General features: G+C 43.4%; 1 protein-coding gene across 4 annotated transcripts in view; it reads right to left on the bottom strand.

Annotated features, from left to right (window-relative positions):
* KLF12 (KLF transcription factor 12) overlaps positions 1–24908 on the bottom strand; it is a 256454-nt gene that overhangs the window by 78104 nt on the left and 153442 nt on the right. For all 4 annotated transcript variants that reach the window (XM_074146471.1, XM_074146638.1, XM_074146717.1 and 1 more), the window contains 2 exons: positions 16957–17500; positions 98–233 (listed from right to left, as the gene is read on the bottom strand). In XM_074146471.1, coding sequence (XP_074002572.1) covers positions 98–233; positions 16957–17500 — 680 coding nt within the window. The remainder of the gene's footprint in view (positions 1–97; positions 234–16956; positions 17501–24908) is intronic.

The following is a 24908-nucleotide window of genomic DNA, read 5'->3' as shown; positions in this document are numbered from 1 at the left end:
ACCCGCAGCTGGGGGGGACACCACCCAGGGATGGTGCCTCCATCGGCCCGGGAGCACCTCGGCCACACTCATCTCGCTCTGGGAATGTGATACTTACTCTTGTACTGCTCTGGCTATGGAGAGCGCCGTAGATCCAGTTTCATTAACGCTATCTAAGGTCACATTTGGCAGGTCGTCATCATCACTGTCACTTTTAATTTGTCTGGGAGATAGGCCTCGGGGGTCCATTTGTGCTGGAAAGAGACATATAATGGATTAATATGAGCGTGCTGAAATTAATCTCATCCCAGAACAACATCAGGGTGTGCAGCGCATCCCGCTCGCTCGGGCCGGATGGCATCGCTTGTGCCGAGCATCCTGAACCCAGCGACGGATTCGCCATGGCACCTACAGACAGGCCAAGCCTGTCCTGCAACACGCAGGCTACACCAACCCATCCGGCCAACCTGAAATAAAACTGCACACATAATATTCGTCAAAAAACTCAGTTTCCCCTCAAGTTACTTATTCACAGAATCATAGAATGGTTAGAGTTGGAAGGGACCTTCCAGATCATCGAGTTCCAACCCCCCTGCCATGGGCAGGGACACCTCCCACTAGAGCAGGTTGCTCAAAGCCCCATCCAGCCTGGCCTTGAACACTTCCAGGGATGGGGCATCCAGAGCTTCTCTGGGCAACCTGTGCCAGTGCCTCACCACCCTCATAGGAAATAATTTCTTCCTAATATCTAGTTTAAATCTCCCCTCTTGCAGTTTAAACCCGTTCCCCCTTGTCCTATTGCTCCACTCCCTGATAAAGAGTCTTCAGAAAGCAAAAAGAAAGGCCTATGTCTGCTTTGTACGGCACAGCACACTTGAGAGTAAATTTTACAGCAAAATTTCAGTGGCAATCTTTGATTTCCACTGTCCATCATGAGATACGAGGCTGGGACCCAGGTCCCTCCAGTTAACTACAAGTTAGGTGTCAAAAAAACCCCTCAGTTCTACCAATTTCTGACACAATTCAACACCAGTGTCGGCTTCTGAAGGAGCCTTCCCTCCATGTTACACACAGCAAAGCCGCCACATGTAACTTCAGGCAGTCAACTAACTTTGTGGTGACTGACGTCGGCTGCCCTCAGGCAGATTTTTTTGGAAAAGTCACATGGCCTCAGGTCTTTATGAACAGCCAAATTCTGTGAATGAATTCTGCAGGAATTGCAGAATTGTTTTGTCTACCCACAGTTTACAGTATCCATACTGTATGGCACGGCACGGGGTGCAGCCGACTCCGACCAACCGGCCCCACAGGGCACGTCCCAGCCCCACAGCCAAAATGGCAGCACCTCAGGGAAAACAGCTTTAAAAAAGGGCAAAAAAAATGCCACATGGGCAGAGTGAGGAAGAAACTGTGGAAAAACCGCCTTGCAGACATCAAGGTGAGAGGGGAAAGAATGGAAGAGGTGCTGCTCTATAGTGGGGCAGAGATTCCCCTTCATCTGAAGAGACCATGGTGGAGCAGGAGAACAGCATGAGAAGGAAGGATGTGCTGGGAAGAGCTACTGTGGACTGACCACAGCTCCCATTCCCCACCCCATGAATGAAGTTGAGCCCGGGAAAAAGGGGGCAGGGAGGTTGGTTCTTTACCATCCTAATCTACTTTTAATTGGCAAGAAATTAAATTAATTTTCCCCAAGTCAAGTCTGTTTTGCCTGTGACAGCAATCGGTGGGTGATCTCCCTGTCTTTATCTCAACCCAAGAGCTCTTCCACCTGATTTTCTCCCTGTCTTGTGGAGGAGCAGGGGTGTGAGAGCAGCTGGGTGGGTGCCTGGCACCAGCCAAGGTCAACTCCCCAGAGTTGGATCTTGTGCCAAAAAGAGATGGGAAAGAAGAGGAGAGCAGAAGGGTAGGGCTACTTGCCATCCCTCTTATCTTGGCTGCTGCCCTCCAAAGGGAACTAAGCCCAACCCGCATAGGGGCAGGTGGAGGAAACCAAGAGATGGGTGTGAGGGGGACTATGGGGCACAAGTACGACATGGGATAGTGCTGAGAGGATCTGAGGGTTGCTTGAGTCTGGGGACAGACAGAGACAAACTTTGGAGGTGACACTCCCCCTCACCCATGAAATACCAGGTAGGATTAGTAAGTGCTGAAAGACACCGAAAGCAGCTGGAGTAGAAGAGCGAAACTGGAGAGATATCTGACCCTGCAAGGGAGGAGAGGGAAGGGGAAGACAGGCAAAGAGATTTTTTTAAATGCATGTTTGTTTTGTTTGCCCAAGTGAAATAGATGAATCCAAGACTATTTCTTCAAAAAGCTAATTGTTGAGTTTGTTCTCTCCTGTACTGCAGTGGCAGAGATAGGACACTTTCTAGGTCTTGCGTTGTGCTTTTCAAGAAAGGTAGCTGTCACTCCTACTCAGCTCTGGCTAACCACAGCCCTGGACAACAGGTATCACAGGCTCCCATTAGAGATCAAGAACAGTTCAGTGAGCCTACGACTAGACAGCAGCTCCAAAAGTCACAGTTAGATTTCCCATTTTGCCATGTTTCTTATGTTACCGTGTTCGCTGACTCTAGAAAATGGACTGAGTTACACTGAAGAACGGGAGGGCTGTAGACACTCCAGGAGTTGTGCAGCCATAAAAAATAGCACTGATGGATAGCTGGGCTTTCGAAAAGAAAGCCCTTCTCCAAATAAGTGATGACTCAAGGGAAAGTTGTTCTTAAATTTTAATTTATGTCTTAGCTGTGAACCACCTTTGAGTAAAAGAACAGTGAGTGATTATAACTACCCTTTCAGCTGCATTTTTTTAATGTTAAAGAACTTCATAAAGAAAATACTATTAAAATATGTTCAGTAAGCTGATGCAACAACCCCTTCTGGAAGCACAGTGCATTTACAGATGCACAGTGTGACTTCTATTAGCTTCCTACTAGCACAGTTTAGATGCCTCAGTAATACTGGCTAGGTTTGGACTGCTTATTATTTCTTCATGTGTGGTAAAGAAAACACCTTTTGTTTAGCAAAGCAAAGACTGTTGACCATGAACAATGACCTGCATGAGACAAACGTACAAACAACTTAGAAATTGTTCAAAACATTTAATTGTTTTAGACAGAATAAGCACCATGTGTTTCTTAAAATCATGACAACACATGATAGTATTCAATGCATACCAGAGTATTAGAGATAATCAAGTATTTGATTTAAGAACAACTGAACCATCTAGTCAGCTGATTTAGCCCAAGAAAATTATTTGGAAAGATGAGCTATTTCTGAGGATGTCTTATTCCCTATTGTTCCTTCTTAAAAGCAACTTTGAGATTATTATTACTTATTTCATTACTTCTTCAGTTTTTCTTAAAGTGAATCTTGGTCCAAGAAGTTATATGTTTGTATCTGCCCAATATTTAAATGCTGCTATACCTGATGCTTTCGTGAAAGCTAATGTTCGTAAATAAAATTAAAATTGTAACAAAAAACTATGTATGTGATATTTCCTATTAATGATGGGTTAATCTGATTTACACTATAGCAAAAATTTTAAGTAGCTAGCTCAGGAACTTCCTTAATGTTTAAACCTAGGCCTAACTTGAAATCACTAAAGCTGTTACATAATTTAGTCTGTAATACAGTTGTTATACATGAATTTTGATCACTTAAGTGTGAATACACCTACATAAAAAGAGACAGTATAAACGTATACGAAAAATCTTATGTACTTTTGTTCCTTATAAGACACGCTGTTTTACTATTATTGCAGATTGCCAGCTCTTAAGATATTATTGAGACTCCTATGATATTTGGTGGTGTTTTTAGATTACCAGAGGAATGTGCTAGGAAGAAGACTCGCAATTACGTTAAAACGCTACCTTCTTTTTGTTTCTGCTTGGTGGGCTAAATCCTACTCTGTATACTCCTAACATGGCCACAAAGTTGCCAATGGGGTTGTGCTTTTGCATCTGGGGATAATTTGGCCCACTGGACACGGTGTGCCCCACCAGGTGCCAATGTTTGAGCACATCACGAGGTGCTGTGACACTTGAGCATGGCGAGACCAAGAGGTGAGGAATGAAAGGTGGGGAATTCAAGGACATTATTTGTTGTATTTTTGCAGTGAACATAACCAAAGATGATAATTAAATTAGAGCATGATCTAGGGATTACATTTTAATGTTGGCCCCGCCTTTACATTGGTTTTTGTCTCCTTTTCCATTTGTGACCTTCTTCTCAGCTTGCAGCTTTGGGTGGCCGAGGCTCTGGGGAGTCGAGGTGACTAACCAGGAGGCTGAACTTCGCTGCTGCCAGCTGGTGTAAACTGCCCTGTTTTCTCATCAGCACGGCTGCAGCTGCTGCAGGGAAAAACAGCCTTTAAAGCCATTCTCCTCCATGAAATGAGCCGTATGAATAACCAACTGGACGGAAGCCTAACAGATATCTCCTCCTCATCACTCACTACAGCGCGCAAACTGCAGTACAGGATTTTTATACATTCAGAGTTCGTGACTCCTACTTATGTCAACAGCTTTGACTTTCTCTTGGACATCTAAGAACAACTGTTGAACTGCTGGCACCAGGGTTTATAAATACCAGCCGCAGTTCATAAACACTGAATTAAGAGTAATTACTGGCCTAACGAACATCAAACGGGAAAGAATGAAGTGCAGGCAAGAGATAATTTAGCAAATGAGATGAAAAAGGTGGAGGACGAGTGAGTAATGGAATGCGATTGGCAAGCAAGGTGGAGGAGAGCCCACAAAACATGCCAGTACATTTTAACCTCCCTTCGTGCTGTACCTTGCTCTGAGGACCAAGCTTTTCCTTGAACTTATCATAGAATTATAGAATGGTTTGGGTTGGAAGGTACCTTAAAGATTACCAAGTTCCAACGCCCCTGCCGTGGGCAGGAACACCTACCACTAGAGCAGGTTGCTCAAAGCCCCATCCAGCCCAGCTTAGGACCATGGGCCCAGAAGGGACCCAGCTGGGTCCCTGAATCGAGTCCTCCCTATGGCAGGCAGACACATTTCATTAATAAAGCTCAAGCCTTAAAAATGAGCTGGTTTTCTTGCCCTTGCTACTGCTCTTGAAAGGCAAGATTTGTCCGACAGAGCTACCCGGTGGTTTTGTGAAGTGTGAATGAGGCTAAGGCGAGGGAAGCAAAAAGAAACGAGTCAGAGACGGCTTCCTTGGGACAAAGGTGTCATTGAAAGAGTGCACAGGAGCTACAGAAGCAAGCTGTTAGCACTCCATGCTGAGAAGACTGGCGAGCCAGGGGAGTTATTTAAGAACGTCTGCAAGCAGCCACGTTGCTTTCCATCCTTGTTAGCCTCAAGAAACAATGATCCTTTTTTGCTCAAGAAAGCACAGAGAATTGCTCTTGATGCATGTACATATATGCAACCACTTCTCAATGGCCCCTTTGCCAAACTGTACCAAAAAGGAGTTTCCCTTTGGGCGGTACGAGCAAAAATTCACTCTCTGCACTTGTTTTAAGGCAAGGTGTGCGAATGGGTCTCACGTAAGGCATGTATCAGCCTGTAAACACTCCAGAACTCTGGTCTACCATCATTAATATTGTATCTGCCAACTGTCAGTTGCCAGCAGGAAAAAATCTGATCTGGATCAGATATAAAGCTTGCTTCTATTTCTGTTGAACTGAACAGTTTTTGGCTTTAGAATTTATGCTGGCTGTGGGGGCCAGACATTACCTGATCCTGTTTCTCAGGACAAAATTGCCCCTTCTACAATGCTGGAACAGATTTAAACATGCATAGCAACTTTCTAATGAGCACTGATTGAATTTGTGCTTTCTGGCACACAGCTGTGTCGGTCTTGACATGGTACAGGATTAGCCATGTCACGGAAGCAGAATCTCCAGGAAGGATCCAGCCTCCCGGTTGCTAAGGGCAGACAAACCCCTTGGAACAGGACAGCCTCCACCTTCCCAGGGGAAGAACCTGAGCACAGGGCCACGCCACCAGGGTACTTTTCTCCTTCTCCACTCTCTAAACCCGCGCTCCTGTCCACATCGGGGCATCTCTTAGGAAGGGGGGACTGTGGATTTAAATGTCTCCAGCTTGATGAGAGCCCAGCATGCTACCTCTCACTTCTCACACCCATGCTGATGTTACGAGGCTGTTGGGTCAATGCTGTCCCACTGTCATATTCGGGCTCCACCCAAATATATCACAGAATCATAGAATTGTCTAGGTTGGAAGGGACCTTTAAGATCATCTAGACCAACCATCAACCTAACTCTGATAAAAAAGCCCCATCACTAAACCATGTCTCTAAGCACTATGTCAAGCCGTCTTTTGAATACCTCCAGGGATGGTGCCTCAATCACTTCCCTGGGCAGCCCATTCCAATGCTTGATAACACTTTCAGTGTGAAAATTTTTTCCTAATATCCAATCTGAACCTCCCCTGGCGCAACTTGAGGCCATTTTCTCTTGTCATATTGCCTGTGACTTGGGAAAGGAGACCAACCCCCACCTCTCTACAACCTCCTTTCAGGTAGTTATAGGGAGCAAAAAGGTCTCCCCTCAGCCTCCTTTTCTCCAGGCTGAACAACCCGAGCTCCCTCAGCTGCTCCTCATAAGACTTATTCTCCTAATCGCTTTGCTTTTTCCCAGCGATTATTTAGGGATACACAGCTCAAGTGCCCTGACTTGGTCGGCCAAGGCCAAGCGCCATCAAAAATCCTGCAGTTGGATGCCTGTAGGTGGCCTGGATCTGGGCCCTTCTCGGCATGAAAAGGGCTATACACTAACACACTGCTATCACGGCTGGTGGTTTTCAGTTACCACAACCTGATTTATTTTCTCCACTCAAATTTCCTCTGAGTGAAAGGGATGGAAACTCATCCCGTCACTAGGCTCACGAAGACCCACTAGAAGTAGTTTCATGTCTACACACTATTTTTGATTTAAAGGCAAATATGAGCCCCTTGGGTTAAAGATGAATGAAATATTTAAGAGCAGGAGAAAACTAAGTAACCATCAAGAGTTTTGCCTCTCTTTATAGCTAAGCCACGTAGTATTAACTAATGCTGAAATGACTCATTATGAGATGATGCTTGTTGGTGTGAAAATAGAGAGAGAAAATTCCAGCATCCTGAAATATTGAAGCCTCTGGCTCATTTTATCTTAATACCTCAGTTTTCTGCATTAAATTAACTTCTCTGCTAATAACTTGGTAAACATAAGATACATATAGGCCTGCTGATACACCGCAACATAATAAAAACTGAATTATGTGAAGTTGCTTTTTAAAAATAATTAAAAATCTGTTTCTGCTTTTTCAAAGGATTTCCAAACTCAGAGTCTGTTTGCTTTTGTTTCACATATTGAACTCCTCATGATGCTTCCTCTAAAGGATGCCTAAAATACAACCTGCTGATCAAAGTGACTGTTCATTACAGACTTCCAAGCGTCCCTGACATCCACCCACAAGCCTGGCCGGCCACTTGCAGGGTGACACAGGTCTGCAGCAGGGACACATCTGACGTGGGACTCCCCCAAGTGTAATGCCAAGGCCCTTGTTAGGTAAAATGTCAGCCTGGACAGTGGGGAGGCCCCTCTGGCCTTGCTAGCTCTTATTCATGCTAAGGTGATGTATTTGCTCTCGCAAACATAGCCACGGATTTTTATTGCAATGGAAGTTTTAATTATGCTTAAATGAACACTTCTGAGGTACCTCAAATAAGCCAGAAAGAATCATGTTTGCTTTTGCCAAATGTCTATCTGAGAAACTCCTTTCCAGTTGCTTCCTGTGCATGCTGGCATGCAGCAGGTAAAAGAAGATTATCTCTAGCTGCAAGCAATGGCTGCTTCGCACTAACCTCCATTAGGAAAGGAAGACGAAATACCAGCCCACACCCCAAAATTAACATTTACAAGAATCTCACTGGTACTGCCGTTCACACTCATTAGTACTGCTCTTACACATGTGTGTGTGTCCGTGAGTCTGCAGAGCATGAAGGACTGCAGTAACAAAGCAACATTTGCTGCCAGACTCCCAGAAGGATGATATTGGAAAACATGGTTAAGAAAATTATATGGCCCTCATGCTTTAGCACAATATGCTATTGATCTGCCAGCATCAGAAACACTGTGAAAGAAGTAGTTTGAACCTCATGCTTATCTGCCACTCATGATGATGCCGTGACCCAGCAGCACCTAACAGTATGTTTCCATCAGCTCCCATCCTCTCTCAGAGCCCTGCACACCGGGAACTGGATGGCACTGGGAGAGGAAGGAAGAGCCTCTCCCCTCCTGTCTTCAGGCACCTGCGTCCAAATACAACCGCCCTGACGCTCCCATGCAGCCAGTAGAGGCAAATGGGTGCCTTCAGGGGTGCTGAGCCCACGAATCTCCATGGACTGCACAGGGAACTCAGTGGTGTGAGCCATTGGGGCATCAGCCCTGGCAGAGGAAAGTGGTGCCCCCTTGAGCCACTGTGGACCGGCTTCTTGCTGGGAAGAGGAGGAGAGGAGCCTTTGCCATGTGGGTCTGTCATGCCTTGGTTTTCTGGTCTGCGGGATCTCAGCAGGTGACTGAAGATGGGATGATGGCAACAGCACTGTGTGGCCTTGTTTGCTCCCACTCTCCCTGCCTGCAACTGTTTACTTAACGCCATAGAGGCACCCCATTCCCCGGCAGAAATACTGGAGAAAATGATCTTTGGCCTTATGGCCGCAGTGGTTAAATCTGAAAGAGGAGTAATTCACAAGTGGAGACGGTAATCATCATTAAACCCCCAAATCTGCCAACAGTTATAAATACTGTCATTTTTAAACTATAACTTTGATCTCTACGTTTGGCAGACGGCACAGTTCGGTACCTGAAATATTGCAAGGAGGAAACTGCTGGCCAACAGTGACTTCTTTTGCTGTTTCTTAAACTGCCACTGTTTCAAATACCTCTAATAAAAATGTGCATCTGGGTGGATCAAATGCCAAGTAGAGGGACCGACACATCTCCATCCTTCTCAGTTACTCTTGGAAAATAGGTTTTATAGCTGTGCAAGCCCAGCCTCCCACCGTAGCTTTATGTCTGAAGCAACTGAACATCCCCCTTCTAGTTTTTTTAGATAACAGGAGCCCAACATGGATTTCCCCAGCAGGAGAACGTCAAAGGAGAACGTCACAGACACCGCTGTGTGTTTTTACCAGTGGAGCCAATACTTCCAGATGCAGGTGTACAGGAGCTATTTGAAATGATGCCCTCAGAGATTAAGTGTTATACTCAGGTTTACTTAACGTGTTTTAGGAAACCAAATCCTGGCTTTATGGACCTAAAAAATGCAGGGGAATGACAGTATTCATTATTTTCTCCTCCTAAGCTGGTCCATACTATATGAAGCACACATAGGGTATTTTTCTTCCTATTTAAAGTTCATTATAAGCGCTTTACGCCTTGGAAAATGCTCTGAGCGCACCTATCAGATTTTCAATCAAAACAGCCTGGTGTCTGGTAGGGGCAGCAGAATTGGTCAATTTATTTCATAAAACTTTATGTACAAAGCAGCAGTATCCATGAACTTAATGGTCAGAATATAGAGTCTACAGGGGTAATTTTTATTACAATTTATAGCAAGATTACCCATACTCCACAGTTTTCAGATTTTATTGAGATTTTATGGGACTATATGGCTAGAGCAGTTAACTGCACCCCGCACAGCTATGGTTCACAGAGAATGGGAATTGGCACCAAATGCACAGTGTAACTAATCTACCAGAGAATATTAATTGCTATGATCCAATCAAAGGCAATATTTAAAATCATTTCACCAGTCAAATAATTTGCCATAAACCTGTAAAAGAATAGCTGTGTGGAGAAATACAGAGGTGAGAGTGATTGCATGGCTGTAATATATGCACATATTTAAGCACCTCTGTCACTCAGTTGTATACATAAACATACAACACCATTTTTTTTAAGCAAAGGACTTTTCTCTTTCTAAGCCATTTGAATACAAGACCTAATCTACGCAAAAAACAAACTACTGCCACTACTGAGATTTATATCTCACTGAGCATCCAATATACAAATATTCTATCACCACAAGAAAGCAGGGAAAATAATAAGGACAGAATATATTTAAGTAAAATGTAAAGCCACTACAAAACAGTAGCAGATTGCAATTCACACACTGCAACAGAGATATTTTAAACACCAGAAAGTTTCCAGCAGGTTGGTCCAAGGCACCATAAAACCCAAGGCAGGAGTAAAATAAATGAGAAGTTTTATGCATGTGTTTCTGCTGGATCCAAATTTGTGGCATAACAGCAACTAGATCAAAGCTCAGCCCTGGTGAGAGGACAGAGCTGAAGGACCAGAGGCATTCTTTGCATGGAAGAGAAGGAATTAACAGCTTCCAAAAGATGCAGGGACTCTGGATATGAGCAAATGGATTTCCTCATCCTCCTTATGTCGGGCTTCACAAATAAAATTGGAATACACATCTACCTCATTTCCTTCCCCAAACCTACTCGTAGTTACAAACACACATGATGTTAAATCCACTGTTGATAAATCTTAGAAGAACATAGGCTTCTGTAGTGGAAAAACCTAAGCCTGTCACTAGCGAGTCACCAGAAATATGACTTTTCTGGAGATTTAAGCAGAAGACTGTTTACGGGACTCCCCATAGTCAACCCAAATTACTTTGTCTTCAAGCAACCTCCTTCTCAATTTCAAATACCACAGCATATCTTGTAACCTGTGTTTTAACTCTCCATTCTGGCAAAAATTACTATTTACTCTAGTTCTTAAATATATGCACCATCTCCAGTAACACAGGTCCCACCTCGAACGCAAGCCTCTCCTCTGCCGGCTTCTCTTCCCAGATAGCCATTGCCAACCTACTTCTCCTTTCCAAGAACCACTAATACTTCTTCCAGACAAACCAAGCAAACAGGGGGAGAGAAATTCAGCATTGTGGGAGGCAGGAGGGTGGTGGTGGACAGGTTGGCATAGGTACAGCCACAAAGGATTTTTATGAGTAATAGCAAAAAAAAATACAGCTAAAGTAGAAAATCTCCTCCTCAACGCAATTCAGATCCAAAATAACCATCTACTAAAATGTAGGAAGGATAATCGCTTCGCATGAAATAAAAAAGGCAACACTACTGGTTTTAATTAAGAGTCTCTTCCATAGCATAATTTATACAAACAAACAGACCATATAATCTGACCCTTAAACATATGGAATGGCTCTCTAAATTTCTAACTTTGTACTACAAATTGCATTTACTTTTGTGGAATAAACTTTACAGTAGGCAGAAATAACAGGCTGTACTTGGAAAAAAAAAAAAACCAAGGCCAGCAGATAATGCAATCTAGTGATATTACTTGTTTTAAGTTGCACAAAAATCTATAGCAAAAGGTACTACATTTTAACTACTACCCACAGCAAGGAATATGGCAGGTGTAAACTGTGAAAAGGCACAATCTCTGTATTTCTGCTGGGTCGAAACACAGACATGGCAACATAAAAACAGTCCATGCCAATGTCATTACAGGTGTTTACGCATACAGGAAGCAGATGAAGTTCAGTTGGCAAATTTAAATTTATAATGTTCTGAACGCTGGATTTTGCAACTGGTTGCATCTTCTGAAAACTTTAAAACCAGTAAGAGTGAGAACCCAAGCACTTGAACCCAAAAACCCAGAAGTATCAAGGCTGCACCAGGTCCTTGGTGCACCATCATCAGGAGGGAGCTTCTAAAAGCCCTTTCAATTAATGCAGTAACTCTCCTGAACTACAGAAAACAATTTTTAGGGATACTATCTGTGGCAAAATCTGCTACCAGAGGGACATGATTTCCCAGTAGTATTCATGGATGTCTTCTGAAAGCGAAGCAGTGGAAGGCTAATGGGACCAGCGTTTATAAGTGAATGTGTTGCTGCCATGGTGGGCCCTTTCACTCCTGTCTGTCTGAGCCTCTCCTTGTTCCCCTGCACCCTGCCCAGATCTCTTTTCTACCCTACTTTTGCTCCTTCCCCTTTCCTCAGTCTCCAACCCTTTCCCACTTTTCCTCCTGAACATGTTCACACATAGAATCATAGAACAGAGTCATACAGTGGTTCGGGTTGGAAGGGACCTTAAAGATAATTGAGTTCCAACCCCCCTGCCACGGGCAGAGACACCTCCCACTAGAGCAGGTTGCTCAAAGCCCCATCCAGCCTGGCCTTGAACACTTCCAGGGATGGGGCATCCACAACTTCCCAGGGCAACCTGTTCCAGTGCCTCACCACCCTCACAGTAAAGAATTTCTTCCTGATATCTAATCTAAATCTCCCCTCTTTCAGCTTAAAATCATTACCCCTCGTCCTGTCACTACACTTCCTGACAGAGTCCCTCCCCATCTCTCCTGTAGGCTCCCTTCAGATATTGGAAGGCTGCTATAAGGTCTCCCCGGAGCCTTCTCTTCTCCAGGCTGAACAACCCCAACTCTCTCAGCCTGTCCTCACAGGAGAGGTGCTCCAGCCCACTGATCATCTTTGTGGCCCTCCTCTGGTTCTGTTCCAAGATCCATAGACATCTCACCATGTCTCCTTTTCTCCCCCTTTCCCTTCCATTCTGCCCCTCTCCCTACTGCCCAGCCCCTTCCAAGCTCCTCCTTGCTTTTCCCAGCCACAAATTCTTTTGCTTTACCCTTTAAGGGGACTCGTATATTTTTCAGATGTCCAAACTTGGCTTGGTTTCTGCAAATGCTCATAAAGACCAAAAAAAAAAGACAACAGTCCAAACCAAACTTGAGGCTCATGGCACACAGAAGTTCTAGAGTTTTTCACCAGAAAAAGCTGGAATAAATTCTTCAACATGGAAAATGCTAAGTTTTTTTTCTCTATGCTGAGTCTCAGGAAAAGCAAAATAGTTTTTTCTTGAAACTTCTCTCAGATAGGAAGAAAAAGAGAAAAAAGAAATAGCCTGAGGCAGACATGGGACATGGAAAATGTTAGTTTAAAACAAATGGACAGACTTTGAGCAACTGAAGACAGGGTTTTAGCGGAAATCATCAGGCAACCCTATCTATAGGTGCTGCTACCTGCTGCGCCTCTAATTACACCTTTTAGCAATCCTCGCCATTGCTCAACAGGGAGAAAAAAAGGCGAGGAATGAGTTTTTAATGGTATTTTAATGCTCTAGGATACCTTAATGTGTAATAATGTCTGGTGGCCACCGCCTACTCCACACAGAAAAACATCTCCAAAGGTTTTGTAAGGCTTTGGATCAGAAGACAACAGTGGTGACCACTGAAGGAAGTGAACTTTGTCTCTCTGCCACGTTGTAGGGGGCAGCAGAGGGGTGGCACCAGACCCACGGTGTCCACAGGGACTTGTGCCTGTCTCCCCTCCCCTCCCTGCCCCAACAGCCCTAACACATTACTACCCTTTGCACATATGAAATAACATGAGGATTAGGCTGTAGGGGGCAACCTGCACAGCTGGGCTGGTGGTGTGAGGGCAGCACACAGAGACCTCCCCCACTTTGGAGGGGGGGTCTCCCTGGGGTTCCTCCTCCGCGGTGGGTGAACTGAGAGGTTTTTATCCTGCAAAAAGCATCAGTCTGACAGAAGGGTGCTTTGGTGGCATGATACCCTCGGCTCCCGTTGACCCCCTCATGGCGTAGCACATGGCACAGGACCTGACAGGACGTTGGTGGCAGCTCATATACACGAGAGTTAATTCTCTGCAAACCCACCTGTTTTTCAGTGCTGCAGAAAGGGTTTAACGGGAAACCTTGCAAGTGAAAAACAGGAGAGAGGAGGCAGGACAGAGAGCAGAAACGAGCAGCACATGGGGAGGCAGAAAAGGAGATCTGAGACTCTCCCGAAGGAAGGTGTGACGGAGAACGCCAGGATGAATGACGCCACTGAGAAAGATGCACGGTGGCAGAGGAGGAGATGACATTATGGGTTAGAAATATTAACAGATAAGGAGGGAGAGATGAAGCAGAGCTGCTGAAACTGGCACTTTAAGAACAGTCAGCGAGATGGGAAGGACTAGAGAAAAAAAGGAAAAAATAGAAAAAGAGGGGGGAAACAGATGAGGAGGTAGTGATTTCTTGTGCTGGAGGAAAGAGAGAATTCAAACAGAACGTGAAGAAAGAAGTATTTGCTTAGAAAAGCAGCTGCCAGGAGGACAGTTTTGTCCGAGAGAGGAAGGCGGACTGGGAAGCATCAGGGGAAGCAGAAAGCCACCCGAGCAAAACGTCTGGAGGCAAGATTAGAGGGATGGTGGTGGTCTGAGAAGGTTTTGCATTAAAATTAAAAATGAAATGGTTCTAGTCAAACCTGGAAGGAAGAGGAAAATTTAGCACGAGTAAAATAAAACTGGGAATAGCAAGGAAAAAACCTTTTTCTATATCCTTTTTCTTGCATTTTTCCCTTAAGTACCTGCATCTAGAAAAACAGAAGTCTGAACTTAAGTCTAATGCAATTTTCATTAATTTTAGCATTGAAAAGATCTCTGTTCAGGGAAGTGCCTAAGTTTCATTAGAGTGAAGAGGATTTGGATACAGGCTAATGTAAAATATAACTTTAAGTGCTTCGCAACCATACCCCTGCATCATCAACATGGTCTCTGATTTAGCCCCAAAGCGGCAAGAACACAGAGATTATGGGACAAATGCTGCCGATGGCTCTATCTGTGGATCGACTTCGTTTCAGCAGGTGTATTTTTTTTGGTTTCCGAGAATGATCAATGTCCATGTTAAAGTTGAAAGTAGTGACTCTAGATGATTCTGAAACTGCACTTCTCCTTCAGCTGGCAGAGGATTAGCAACCAATTCAATCTGACAGCAATGTCCTGTTGGCATCTGTGTACATTTATTTCTTGTTTTTAGCACGAAAGCTGACCAGTGAAGGGAAGTTAGTCTACACACATATGAAACTTATTTAATCAGCCAATTTATGCATCAACATTGCATTTTATTATTTATATTGTTTTACATTAAAGAAAGAAAAACACACTCCAGAGAAAGCTGACTACCTAGAGACTACCTAGAGTGGACTGTTACCCACTGTTCTTCTATTGTATTTATTCAAATTAACCTGAACATTTATATCAAAAGAATCAGTGAAAGCAAAACGGGTACAACTGATGAGGAAAAAAAAAATTAAAGAATGCTTAATCCCTTCTTTTTCTTCAGTGGTACCTCAGTAAATGCTGCAGGGCTGGTTAATGATCTCTGCCAATAACAGCACAAAGGCGATACTGTCCAGGGCAGCTCAGAAGGCCTGAAGCTTGTGGGCTGAAATCCCTATGGCACATTAAATTCTGGAATTTTGTTGATGAAACTGGGGTAACAAAGTTCCAGTTTTACAAGATCAGGAGGTGCTTCCTATAGTGGAGACTAGTACCAGAGCCAACTAGCACCTTTGAAAAGAAAACAAATGGGAAAAATTCTGGATGAGCTGAAGGTCGTCAGGTGCAGCTCAAAGCTCCAAAACCAAAATACAGACTAAAAAACTACCCTTTTTTTTCTTTTTCCCAGACAACATGGCAAAAAGTTATGCTTTCATCCATCATTTCTTGACATGACAGCACAAAGTCCTAAAATTACATCACTGTGCAATAAAACTTCTTAAACTGTCATTTTGAGGCTTAAAAAGAAACCCAGATCAGTTGTGAGCTCACTTCCTATGTCCAAGCCTGTTGAGAGGACACAATCCACACTCGGGTACTGAGGGAACAGGAGGAGAACCACAGATTTATGGACAGCAGGATGCTACTAAACACCAGAATGACCCACCCCTGTAGTCCTGTGCAATAATACACAGTCACCGGTATATCAAAAACAGACAGGAGAGTTGAAGAATAAAGGTCTTCTAGTTGTAGAGACCCGTTCATTATGCAATTAGCTACATAGAAGATGTTATAAGATGTATTACTAAATGCCCTGTAGTCTCATAAGCCCTAAAGCAAGGCTATCTGTCAGTACCCTCCCTTTCCGCCTCAAGCAATACCTCATTTCAGGGGAGAATTAGCCATATTTTATTCACTCACATGTGATGAACCTTGAAATGAGTCTCTCTCATTCCTTCCCTCATGTTCCCATCTCTGTCGCTAATGCCTTCGTTATAGAGCTATGCTTTTCCAAGTATCTGGGCACATCTGTTTTCTCTTTTCTTCCTCCACCCATCATGTCACCATCTTTAACAAGTTTTTGCTCCCTCGGTAACTGTTACGTTCTCATTTTTTCTTGCTCTCCAGCTCCCCTTTCTGTGTTCTTTGGACACCTCTCCAAGAGTGTATCTGTCCTTTTGGCATGTGCTTTCTTCCTCCCTTCACACCTCCATGTGCCTCTCAGGTCCTGTGTCTGCAAAATTCATTCCCAACGTATACACTCCGTGCGGCTTCCTTCCCTTCTGCTGTTTAATCTGGATGAAGAAACCTAATTCAAAATATTGCACTGCTGCTTGTTGAGCTTAATAAAACCCACCTCTCTGCATCTGCTACTGCTCCTTGGTCCAAAAGCTTTTCCTTTGCAGGATCCTGCAGCCCAAGGAGGTCCAAAAGCCTTTCTTTTGCATGCTCCTACGATTGCTTTCTCTTTGTACAGAAAAATAGTTTCGCTGACATTCCTTCTCTTGCCAAATCTGTATTACCTGGTGAGTTCTTTATGTTTGTCTACGATGCTTTATATATTGTCATTATTTCCCCGATCTATTTCTTCCACTTCTGGGGAGGATTTATTCCTCTCAGGACAAAACTTGCCATGAGTTGTCTGAGCATCTAACACCACTGCTGACCTCCATCTTTATATAAATACTTATTTATTTTAAAGAACATCTGGGACAAGACTTTTAAAGGTTCCTCCCGATCGTGTAAGTTAAATGTCTCTTCAGCGAATGACCCTGTAAGTTTGCAAACTAACAGCTTTACAATGTTGTTACATTTTCCTCACGAAAGCACCATTTTTGAGACGCCACAGATGCACAAAACTGGTTCCACCTTACCTTTTACGTGGCTTCTCCCATCCTCCAATAGTGGTACTACTATAGTGTTGTTCATATTCCCAGGTGATCTTACAGCTGTATAGACAACGGGTACCGACTGTACCACCACAGGGATACGGTGCACGTGACTCATTTTGTTGGACTGCAAGTTCATGGGGCTTGAAGGTGGTACTGGATGGATAATGTGCAAAAACTGCTGGCCTCCAACACCAGACGCAGAGGCCACAAGAGGACCTGGAGTTAATACTGACGGTACAGATGCCGCTGAGGATACTGATGTTATTACTGTGGGTGATGAAGCTGGTCGACTAGAAGAAGAAGAAGTAGAAGTAGAAGAAGGGGAGGAGGCTGATGCTGTCATGGAAACTGGTGAAGATGAAGCTGCTGTAGGGGACGACCTGGCTTTGTTTATTGACAAGTCCACTGGTTCAGTCTGTGTTTGGAAATGGTCTGTAGATAATGAATCCTCCACGGGGTCTGCCTTCATGTTGTTTAGTAACAAGGGTACAGCTTCCATATCTGGGTAGTTGTGGACGTTTGGAGACTGTTGGAGAAGGACAAAGAGATATAGTTATGTATGAGGCTAAAGATGACTTGCACACCCAATGGCTAACGCACATCACACAACTTGGTCATGAAAGCCACAGGATTTGTTTCCTTTGTTTGTGTCAGCTCATAATTTTAAAGGACAAATAGCGCTAAAAAGCACAGATATATTCAGTTCGAACAGATATTTAAAAAAAGTTCTATTCTCATTTCTTAGAAGGTGGCAGGATTAACTGTACAAAATCACCCCATTTCTTTGCATTATGCAAAGTCGTCAGTGACAAAATTTTTTATATCTCCACAGGTAGCCACTATTCATATTCACAGGACATTTCTTCCCAACATCTAACTTTAAGCTACAGAGTTACTCTCTTGTGCCATCTCCAGTGTACATGAAGAAAAACTGGTCGCTACCATTTTTCAAACACCTTTCTGCATGCACGAAGAATGTAATTTCCCCCTACCTATCTATCTTTTTCTGGACTAGGCAGACCTTGCTGCTTCTTTCTGTCATAACCCACCTTTAAAAGAACAAGCCTCAGCACTCGTTCGCTCTTCGCAGCGATCGTTGTAGTTTTGTCCACATCACTTTTCAGAAGGCAGTGCCTTACACTAAACACAACCCTTCAGTTCAGCGTTTGACTTTCTGCAGTCTGCACGGTTACTCACAATGACCTTACAGGTCAGTAGAGAGCCCCAAGTTCCTATGGCTCTCCTGTTACAGGCAGTGACGGCTACAGCAATTCATTACTCTGATTTAGCGCATTAGATAGCCTTCCCCATTGTTGTAATTTAATTTTTTTCATTTTTCCATACTAATTAAGAACAATTTTCCTGACTTCGCAATATAATTTTGTGCTTTAGATGAACTCTTTCAAGGCTGGTTGGTCTACATTTACTCTAGACTGGTGCCATCTGCTATTTTTATAGTTTTATTCCTTACTTCCATCATCAAAGAGGTTAATAGAATTTTTGAATAATGCTAGGCCAAAGATAGATCCTTGGAGAAGCTCATTTGATATATCTTTCCTTTTTGACACTACATCGTTAATAACTACTCTTTAAAAATGTTTTTTCAAGTAATTTTCAATAGGCAGAGCAAGGAAGGAAATGCCCATCGATAACCTGGTAGTAAGACAAAGCACAGCTCTCAGCTCCTCAGCTAAGTACCTCCACGGCACTGCACTGCAGCAGAGCTTCTCTACAGGCACACACACACTGTTACATGCTGTAGTATGGAAAACCAACCTCGATAAAAAAACAAAACAAAACAAAACATTTGCCAAGCTACTTCGAACCTCACTTGACCCAAAGCAATTATTCCATATACAGATCTAACAAGCAGTTTTTTTATGGTACCTAAGCAGCTCTAAATGCATTCTCTTGATCTCTAAATTACAGTATTTACTAAGTATCTAAAAATATTAAGTCAGAAATATTTAAGCCACAAATATTGCAGTTCGTGCACTCTAAATAAGCTAACAATCAAGCAAGCTATGAATTCACTTTGGGATTTTTATAATCAACTATGTTAAATATTTTCACGGAGAACCCTCCTGGTTTTGAGTCAGAGCCAAATTTCATCACAGAAGGGGATTCTATTGCAAAAGGAAAATAGAAACACTAATATTAAAAATTGTAATAATAACAGCCTTAGTGGATATTATCCCTGGCATGCTGAAAGATGAGATGTTCTAGTAGATCCCATCTATTCAGCTGATTTAGACTGGTTCTTGGATCTGAAATTTCCTTCCATTTGAAAGCCAGAACATCTCTGGAACAGCAAGTCTCTTCCTCTATTCATACACAAATCAACTTAAAACAAAAGGGACCCCAATTCATCCAGCCTCTGGACCCTGCTGTTCTGCTGTAATACAAATAACAAAAGCCAAAAAAATCCCTTTATAAAGACAATAGGAAGTTCTTCTGCTAAAAAGGAACAGAGAGTGAAGAACAGGTCACTTCTCAAAGGACATAATGGACTACAAATGACAAGGTTATGAAATTTCTTCCTCAAGAAGGCAAAACCGCCTGCAATCGCCCGGTGATGATTCCCGGTAACTTCCTCTGAAACACCTTATCCAGGCTACAGTCAGTAATGAGATTCCGCATTAGGCACACCGTATGTGCCATGATGAAGACAAACCCATAAACATACATGGCACAGGTGGTTCATTTGTCAAATCTTTGTCAAGTCTTACGCATGCAATGGGCAAACAGACTGGTTCTGCTGAACTAAACAGACTGGTGGTAGAGTGACGGCAAGGAGGAGAGGGACAACCTGCACAGGCTATACTCAAATCTTCACAAGGCCAAAGGCTTCATCTTCTATCTTAAATGTTTGAGAGAAGGGGGATAAATGAGATCAACTCACGTACAAGGGAGATGAGGGATCCCTTTGTGCACTTGGCTGGACAAGGGCCATCTAGAAGCAATACGAATCGCCAGCTCCATCCTCAGGGCAGATAAATGTGCCACAGAGGAAATCCTGCATGTTGACGTACTTCCAGGCTTCCCCTGGGTGCCAGAGGCAGGTTTCAGGTTGACCCAATGCAGCCTGCCTCAGCAGCACAACTTGTTACCCTGTGAGCTGAAGGATGGATTATCCCACTGCTGCTGTCCTCCCTTGCTCTTCAGAGCACCCTGAAGTGCTCTGAGGGCACCGGGGACTTGGTGTACCCAGCGTATGCACGTCAGACTGCTCCCAGCAGTCTTCTGACTTCTGGGATACTTCCAAGACTGGACACAAGGCATCCACATAGACCTTGAAAGCAGTTCATCACCAAACTGAGTGCAGTCTGCCTCAAAGTCCCACCTGCCTTTGCAGCAAGCAGCACCAGGTCCCTTACAGGAAGAATAAGGAAGGACCTCAAACCCTTATTTATCTGATGTCACACAAAGTACTTGTTCCATGGACAGAGTCAATTGTCTTTGAGACAAAGCACAGGTCATGACTTACAGATTTTTCTAGATTGTGCGAAGAACAGGCCTTTGTTTTACTATAGTAATTACACCTAGTCTTTTGGGAATTAAAAAAGGAAAAAAAAAAGGAAAAAAGTATCATGTAACTGCAGTCTACCATACAAATCACTTTCTCTTTTAATAGGTCTTCTGCATTTATTTTTGTACTGTACATTCCTTATATCACGTCTACCTTTTCGTAGGTACCTTCTTGTCCAGAGCTGCTGGAGGAGCCATGCAATCTCTATGCACTGTGGTAATAGAGTTGATATTATTATTTCAGTCTTCAGCAGTGAACTTGAAACCTTTACAATCCCTCCATTAATTTCTCTAAAGAGGATGAAAACTGGTATGCCCTTCAATGACCTCCTTTCCCTGCCAAAACTCTAAGACTAAGAATGCCCTTTCTTTGGTAAATTCAGGCTGTGACTGATGTCAGTCAACATTACAAAAGACAGCAGAATCCTTATCAAAACAGGTTTGTACATCCCGTGCTTCATATAAAAATTGTAAACAAGTGCTATATTTTGTTCTGGTGTGGGGAACAAAGAGATCTACCCCAAAAACTCACGTTCCCTTACAGTGACCTACAAGTGGTATAGATGTTTCTCCAAGATCTCAGTTTTTATCTAAGCTGCCAAATATCTATTTTAACTGTATTTGAATCAAAACTTTGAACATTAAATTATCATTATTTTCTGAAAACGGATGGTATAAGCAAGCCTTTCCCAATGATGATGACTATTCCAGAATTAGAAACTACATGATGAATAGCAAAAAGGGACATCTGAATCCTCAGTACGCTATTTCTTAGCATCTACCCAGAATGTTATTAACCAGGAATCAACTGTTCATTTCCTTAGACAATGAGTGTTGCCATTAGTTTTATTTAACGGAATCACATCTTTTTATTTAACGGAACCACATTGAGAAGATCACAGTGCTGTGGCTGGGCTATTCAGAGGTACAGCTTCAGCCATTCTGTCAGCTCATAAAGTCAATTGGATGAAAAAAAACCAAACACCACCACAGTAGTGTGTTTTTTCTCCTGTGTCTCTGTTCCTGCACTTCCATCCTCATCTGGTGCACTGGGCTTCTTGTGGTGGTGTTGGCTCAGCTGATTGCTGGGTTGGGTGTCTGAAATAGATTTTCATCATCGGTCTCCCAAAAGTGTCTGTGTTGGTTTTGCAAACTTCGTTTTGCTTTTAGGGGTCTAAACTCTGTTGTTGGGAGTATGGCAGCTTCCAGAGCGTTTGGTGGGTTAGAAAGGGTTCAGCTTGAGGTCCCCGTAACCTTGTGGGCTGCCTTGGATGCCAGCCCAGACCATGGAAATACAACATGAAGGGGTACAGCTCCACGCGGCTTCCCTCATCTCACCGCTCCTGCCCGCTGCTACAAAGGAGAGGGAGAGCATCAGCCCTTGGGACTCGGAGGCAAATCTCACCAATGCCTCTCTCTGCAACACTACCATCACATCCTTAGTGCTGTTCACCATCCACTCAAACCCAGGCTGGAACAGAACTGGAAGGCAGGTTAGAAGGGCTCCCTGCTACGAAAGGCTTTTTTAGTAAAGCCGCAGCCTCTACTAGTCAGTGCTCTTGGCTCATGCTTTTTGTGCCTGCCCTTTAAAGCTGTACACCAGTATTCGCTGCAGTGCTCTATTTCATTAGCTTGCCATTAATAAACACCGCCAGGAACATAACACGTGATTTCTCTATTCACAAAGCTTTTTTTGGCTGCGTAAAAAAGCATTCCTCGCTGCCCGTTTCCCCGACCATTACAGAAAAACAACCAGACAGCCACACAACCAGCCACAAGCCCCTGGGAGAAGCATGGTGAGGTTATGGCTGATCTTATTTGCTGGATGGCCATCCTTTCCTGTACGGTTGTACTTTATCTTCTTTCCAGCCCCCTGAACTCCACCTCCTCTTAACTTGCTTTGGGGTACATTTTGCAACAGCCCCTTTCCACTCTCTTATCCTACTCATGGCGATCTTCGCTGCGTACCAGCGTTACCTCCTATCCATGACCAGTTTCCACACAGCTGAGCTGAGGTTAAAACCAGTGAAAAAGCAAAGATCATTTTGTTTTCAGCAACTCGTCCTGATGCCTTGCAGTTCATCAGCTTCACAGGCTACCAAGCTTCAGCGAATCTTTATGCCTTTCTGGAGTTTTATTGCTCCCGCACAACAGAGTTTACAAACCTCCAACAATCAGTTGTCAGCTTTTAAAGCGTTCTTCCTCTCCGGCAGCAATCTCCCAAGGTCAAACAATTTGTAAGAAAGCATACCAAAAAAGCCGTCCTTGATGACGGAAACTGAACAGACTAAATTTAGCATTTATAAAATAAGCTGGCTTTGAGGACAGGAAGTTAAAAAATAAATTGCTAAACGCTTAACTCTTCACTCAAATCACACAAACCCCCTTCTTGGTTGTCATCGTGGAAATTTCAGGCAGGATGATTTTGTTTTGTCAGAGTTAAAGGAAAGTGAGATGAGAAAAATCATACTCCTTTTGAAAAGCTACCCCCAGTTTTAACCATGTCATTGCCCCTGCCATAGCCAAAATGCCGAGGCTCGGCGGCGCAGGCGTGCTGTCTTCTGGGCAGGCAGTGCAGAACCGTGTCCAGCTGGAGCAGCTCTGAGCATCATGCTTGGAAGGTGAAATCTAAATAACCAGGAATATTCTGCAGGTTAGAGATTTTTCTAAGAGTTCAGAGTAAAAGAAAAACATGCTAGGTTCAAAATGACAAAAAGCACTTGGTCTAGCAGAAGTAATTTTGCTTCTGCATCGTGCATGGATGTGCTTACAACTCTAATACCATTAGACAGGCGTGCTGGTGGATTGGTTTTAGGATAAGGTGTGTTTGTCTTTGGTACCCAATTTGTTTTCTATAATTAAAATGGAATATTTTCCTAATCTGTCCTGTAGATTAGGGTAGAAAGCTCATCCCTTCTTAACTGCAATTCTGCAGGTGCACATCTGCCTGTATCGGGTTTTGTCCCGTCACGCCTCGACGAGGCACTTGCAGAGTATGAAAGACTGGCACGGGGTGAGCTTGGGTAAGTAGCAGCCTGGGCACTTCAAAGAGCACTGTAAGTTATGGTCCAAGTACCCAGCCCTTCACTCACGAGTCTTTTTTGGTTTGTCTTGCTACTAGGAGTGAACTCTCTTTAAAATCAAAGGAAGAGATGTTTTTGAAAACACCTTCCCGTCATAAGGTCCCTTCCAACCACGAAGATTCTGTGATAAGAAATTACATTCACAATACTCCCATGCTTCCACCCAAAAATGGCCACTTCAAACAAAGCGAACCAAATACTCTGAGAAAAGACAGAAGTAATACAAACTGAAAAAAAAAAACAACTAAACAACCTCTAGCTGAAACACACTGTTACACCCCCAAAAAAGAAGAGACATCTGAGACTCAACTATGCTCACTTTGGGATGCAGCTGTCATTATTAATCTGTACTTGAGGGGAACACCAGTACGGCGGTAACAGACAGCTATATAAAATCAAAAGGGCGAACATGTAGATAGCTGAGAACTAAAACCGAGCAAAATACTTAAAAATTTGTTTCTGAATGCAAAACCGCCAAGAGAAGAGGCATTTGTGCCTTTTTGCTGGAGGCTGCTGCTGCAGGCTTTCCCAGGCTGACACAACTGCTCAGCTCGGATGCGTTGGACAAGTGCAGGAGGTCATACTGAAGAAGAAAGCAAAATGCAAGGCAGCTGGATCTTTTTCCTTTTTTTTCTGGAAGCATAAATTAAAAAGTGCCTTACTAACGGTTTTCAAGAAGTGGTTGCTCAGGGTCAAGGTTAAATTTGTGTTCCAAGGAAGAAGAGAGATCCTCAAGAGACAGAACTCCCAAGTAACGTTGAGTAAGACTCTCTTACAACAATTCCCATTGAAGCTTTTCTAAAAAGCACCAGTTGGCATCGAGAAAGACGGAGGGTAGAGTCCAGGAATTATTAAAATAAAAAAGACGTTCAATGAAAATGCATTTAAACAAATTGGAATTGATTCAACAGGAGAGATGGAGAGATACCCACTTTAAAGTACTCGTGATTCACTTAATTTATCATTATCTCTGCATAACACTTGGATGTTTGATTTCAAAGCGGATGTTTCCAACCCTTAACGCCTAAAAATAAAATTTCTATTATCTTTGTGAGTCTGAAGAGGCAAAAGACACTCAGCACAGCTATGAGGCGCAGGTGCCTTTGTTTGCAGAGTGTTGTTAAATGTGTAGAACCTACAGAAGATACCCCAAAAGAGAAGAGCTGGGGAGACCAAATTCAAACCAACCATTCAAAGCAAACTTCAAGCTCCAAGGCTGTAAAAATTATCTTTTAACTTTTCCTGAACAATCACACTACGGTGTTATTCCACAACTATTTCAACAATAAAAAAGTACCACGTGCTACAGCCTTTAGTAACAGC

This window comes from Numenius arquata, chromosome 1 (assembly GCF_964106895.1).
Source record: "Numenius arquata chromosome 1, bNumArq3.hap1.1, whole genome shotgun sequence".
NCBI lineage: Eukaryota > Metazoa > Chordata > Aves > Charadriiformes > Scolopacidae > Numenius > Numenius arquata.
The sequence above is the reverse complement of the archived record's forward strand: the minus strand, read 5'-3'. Positions and strand labels throughout refer to the sequence as shown.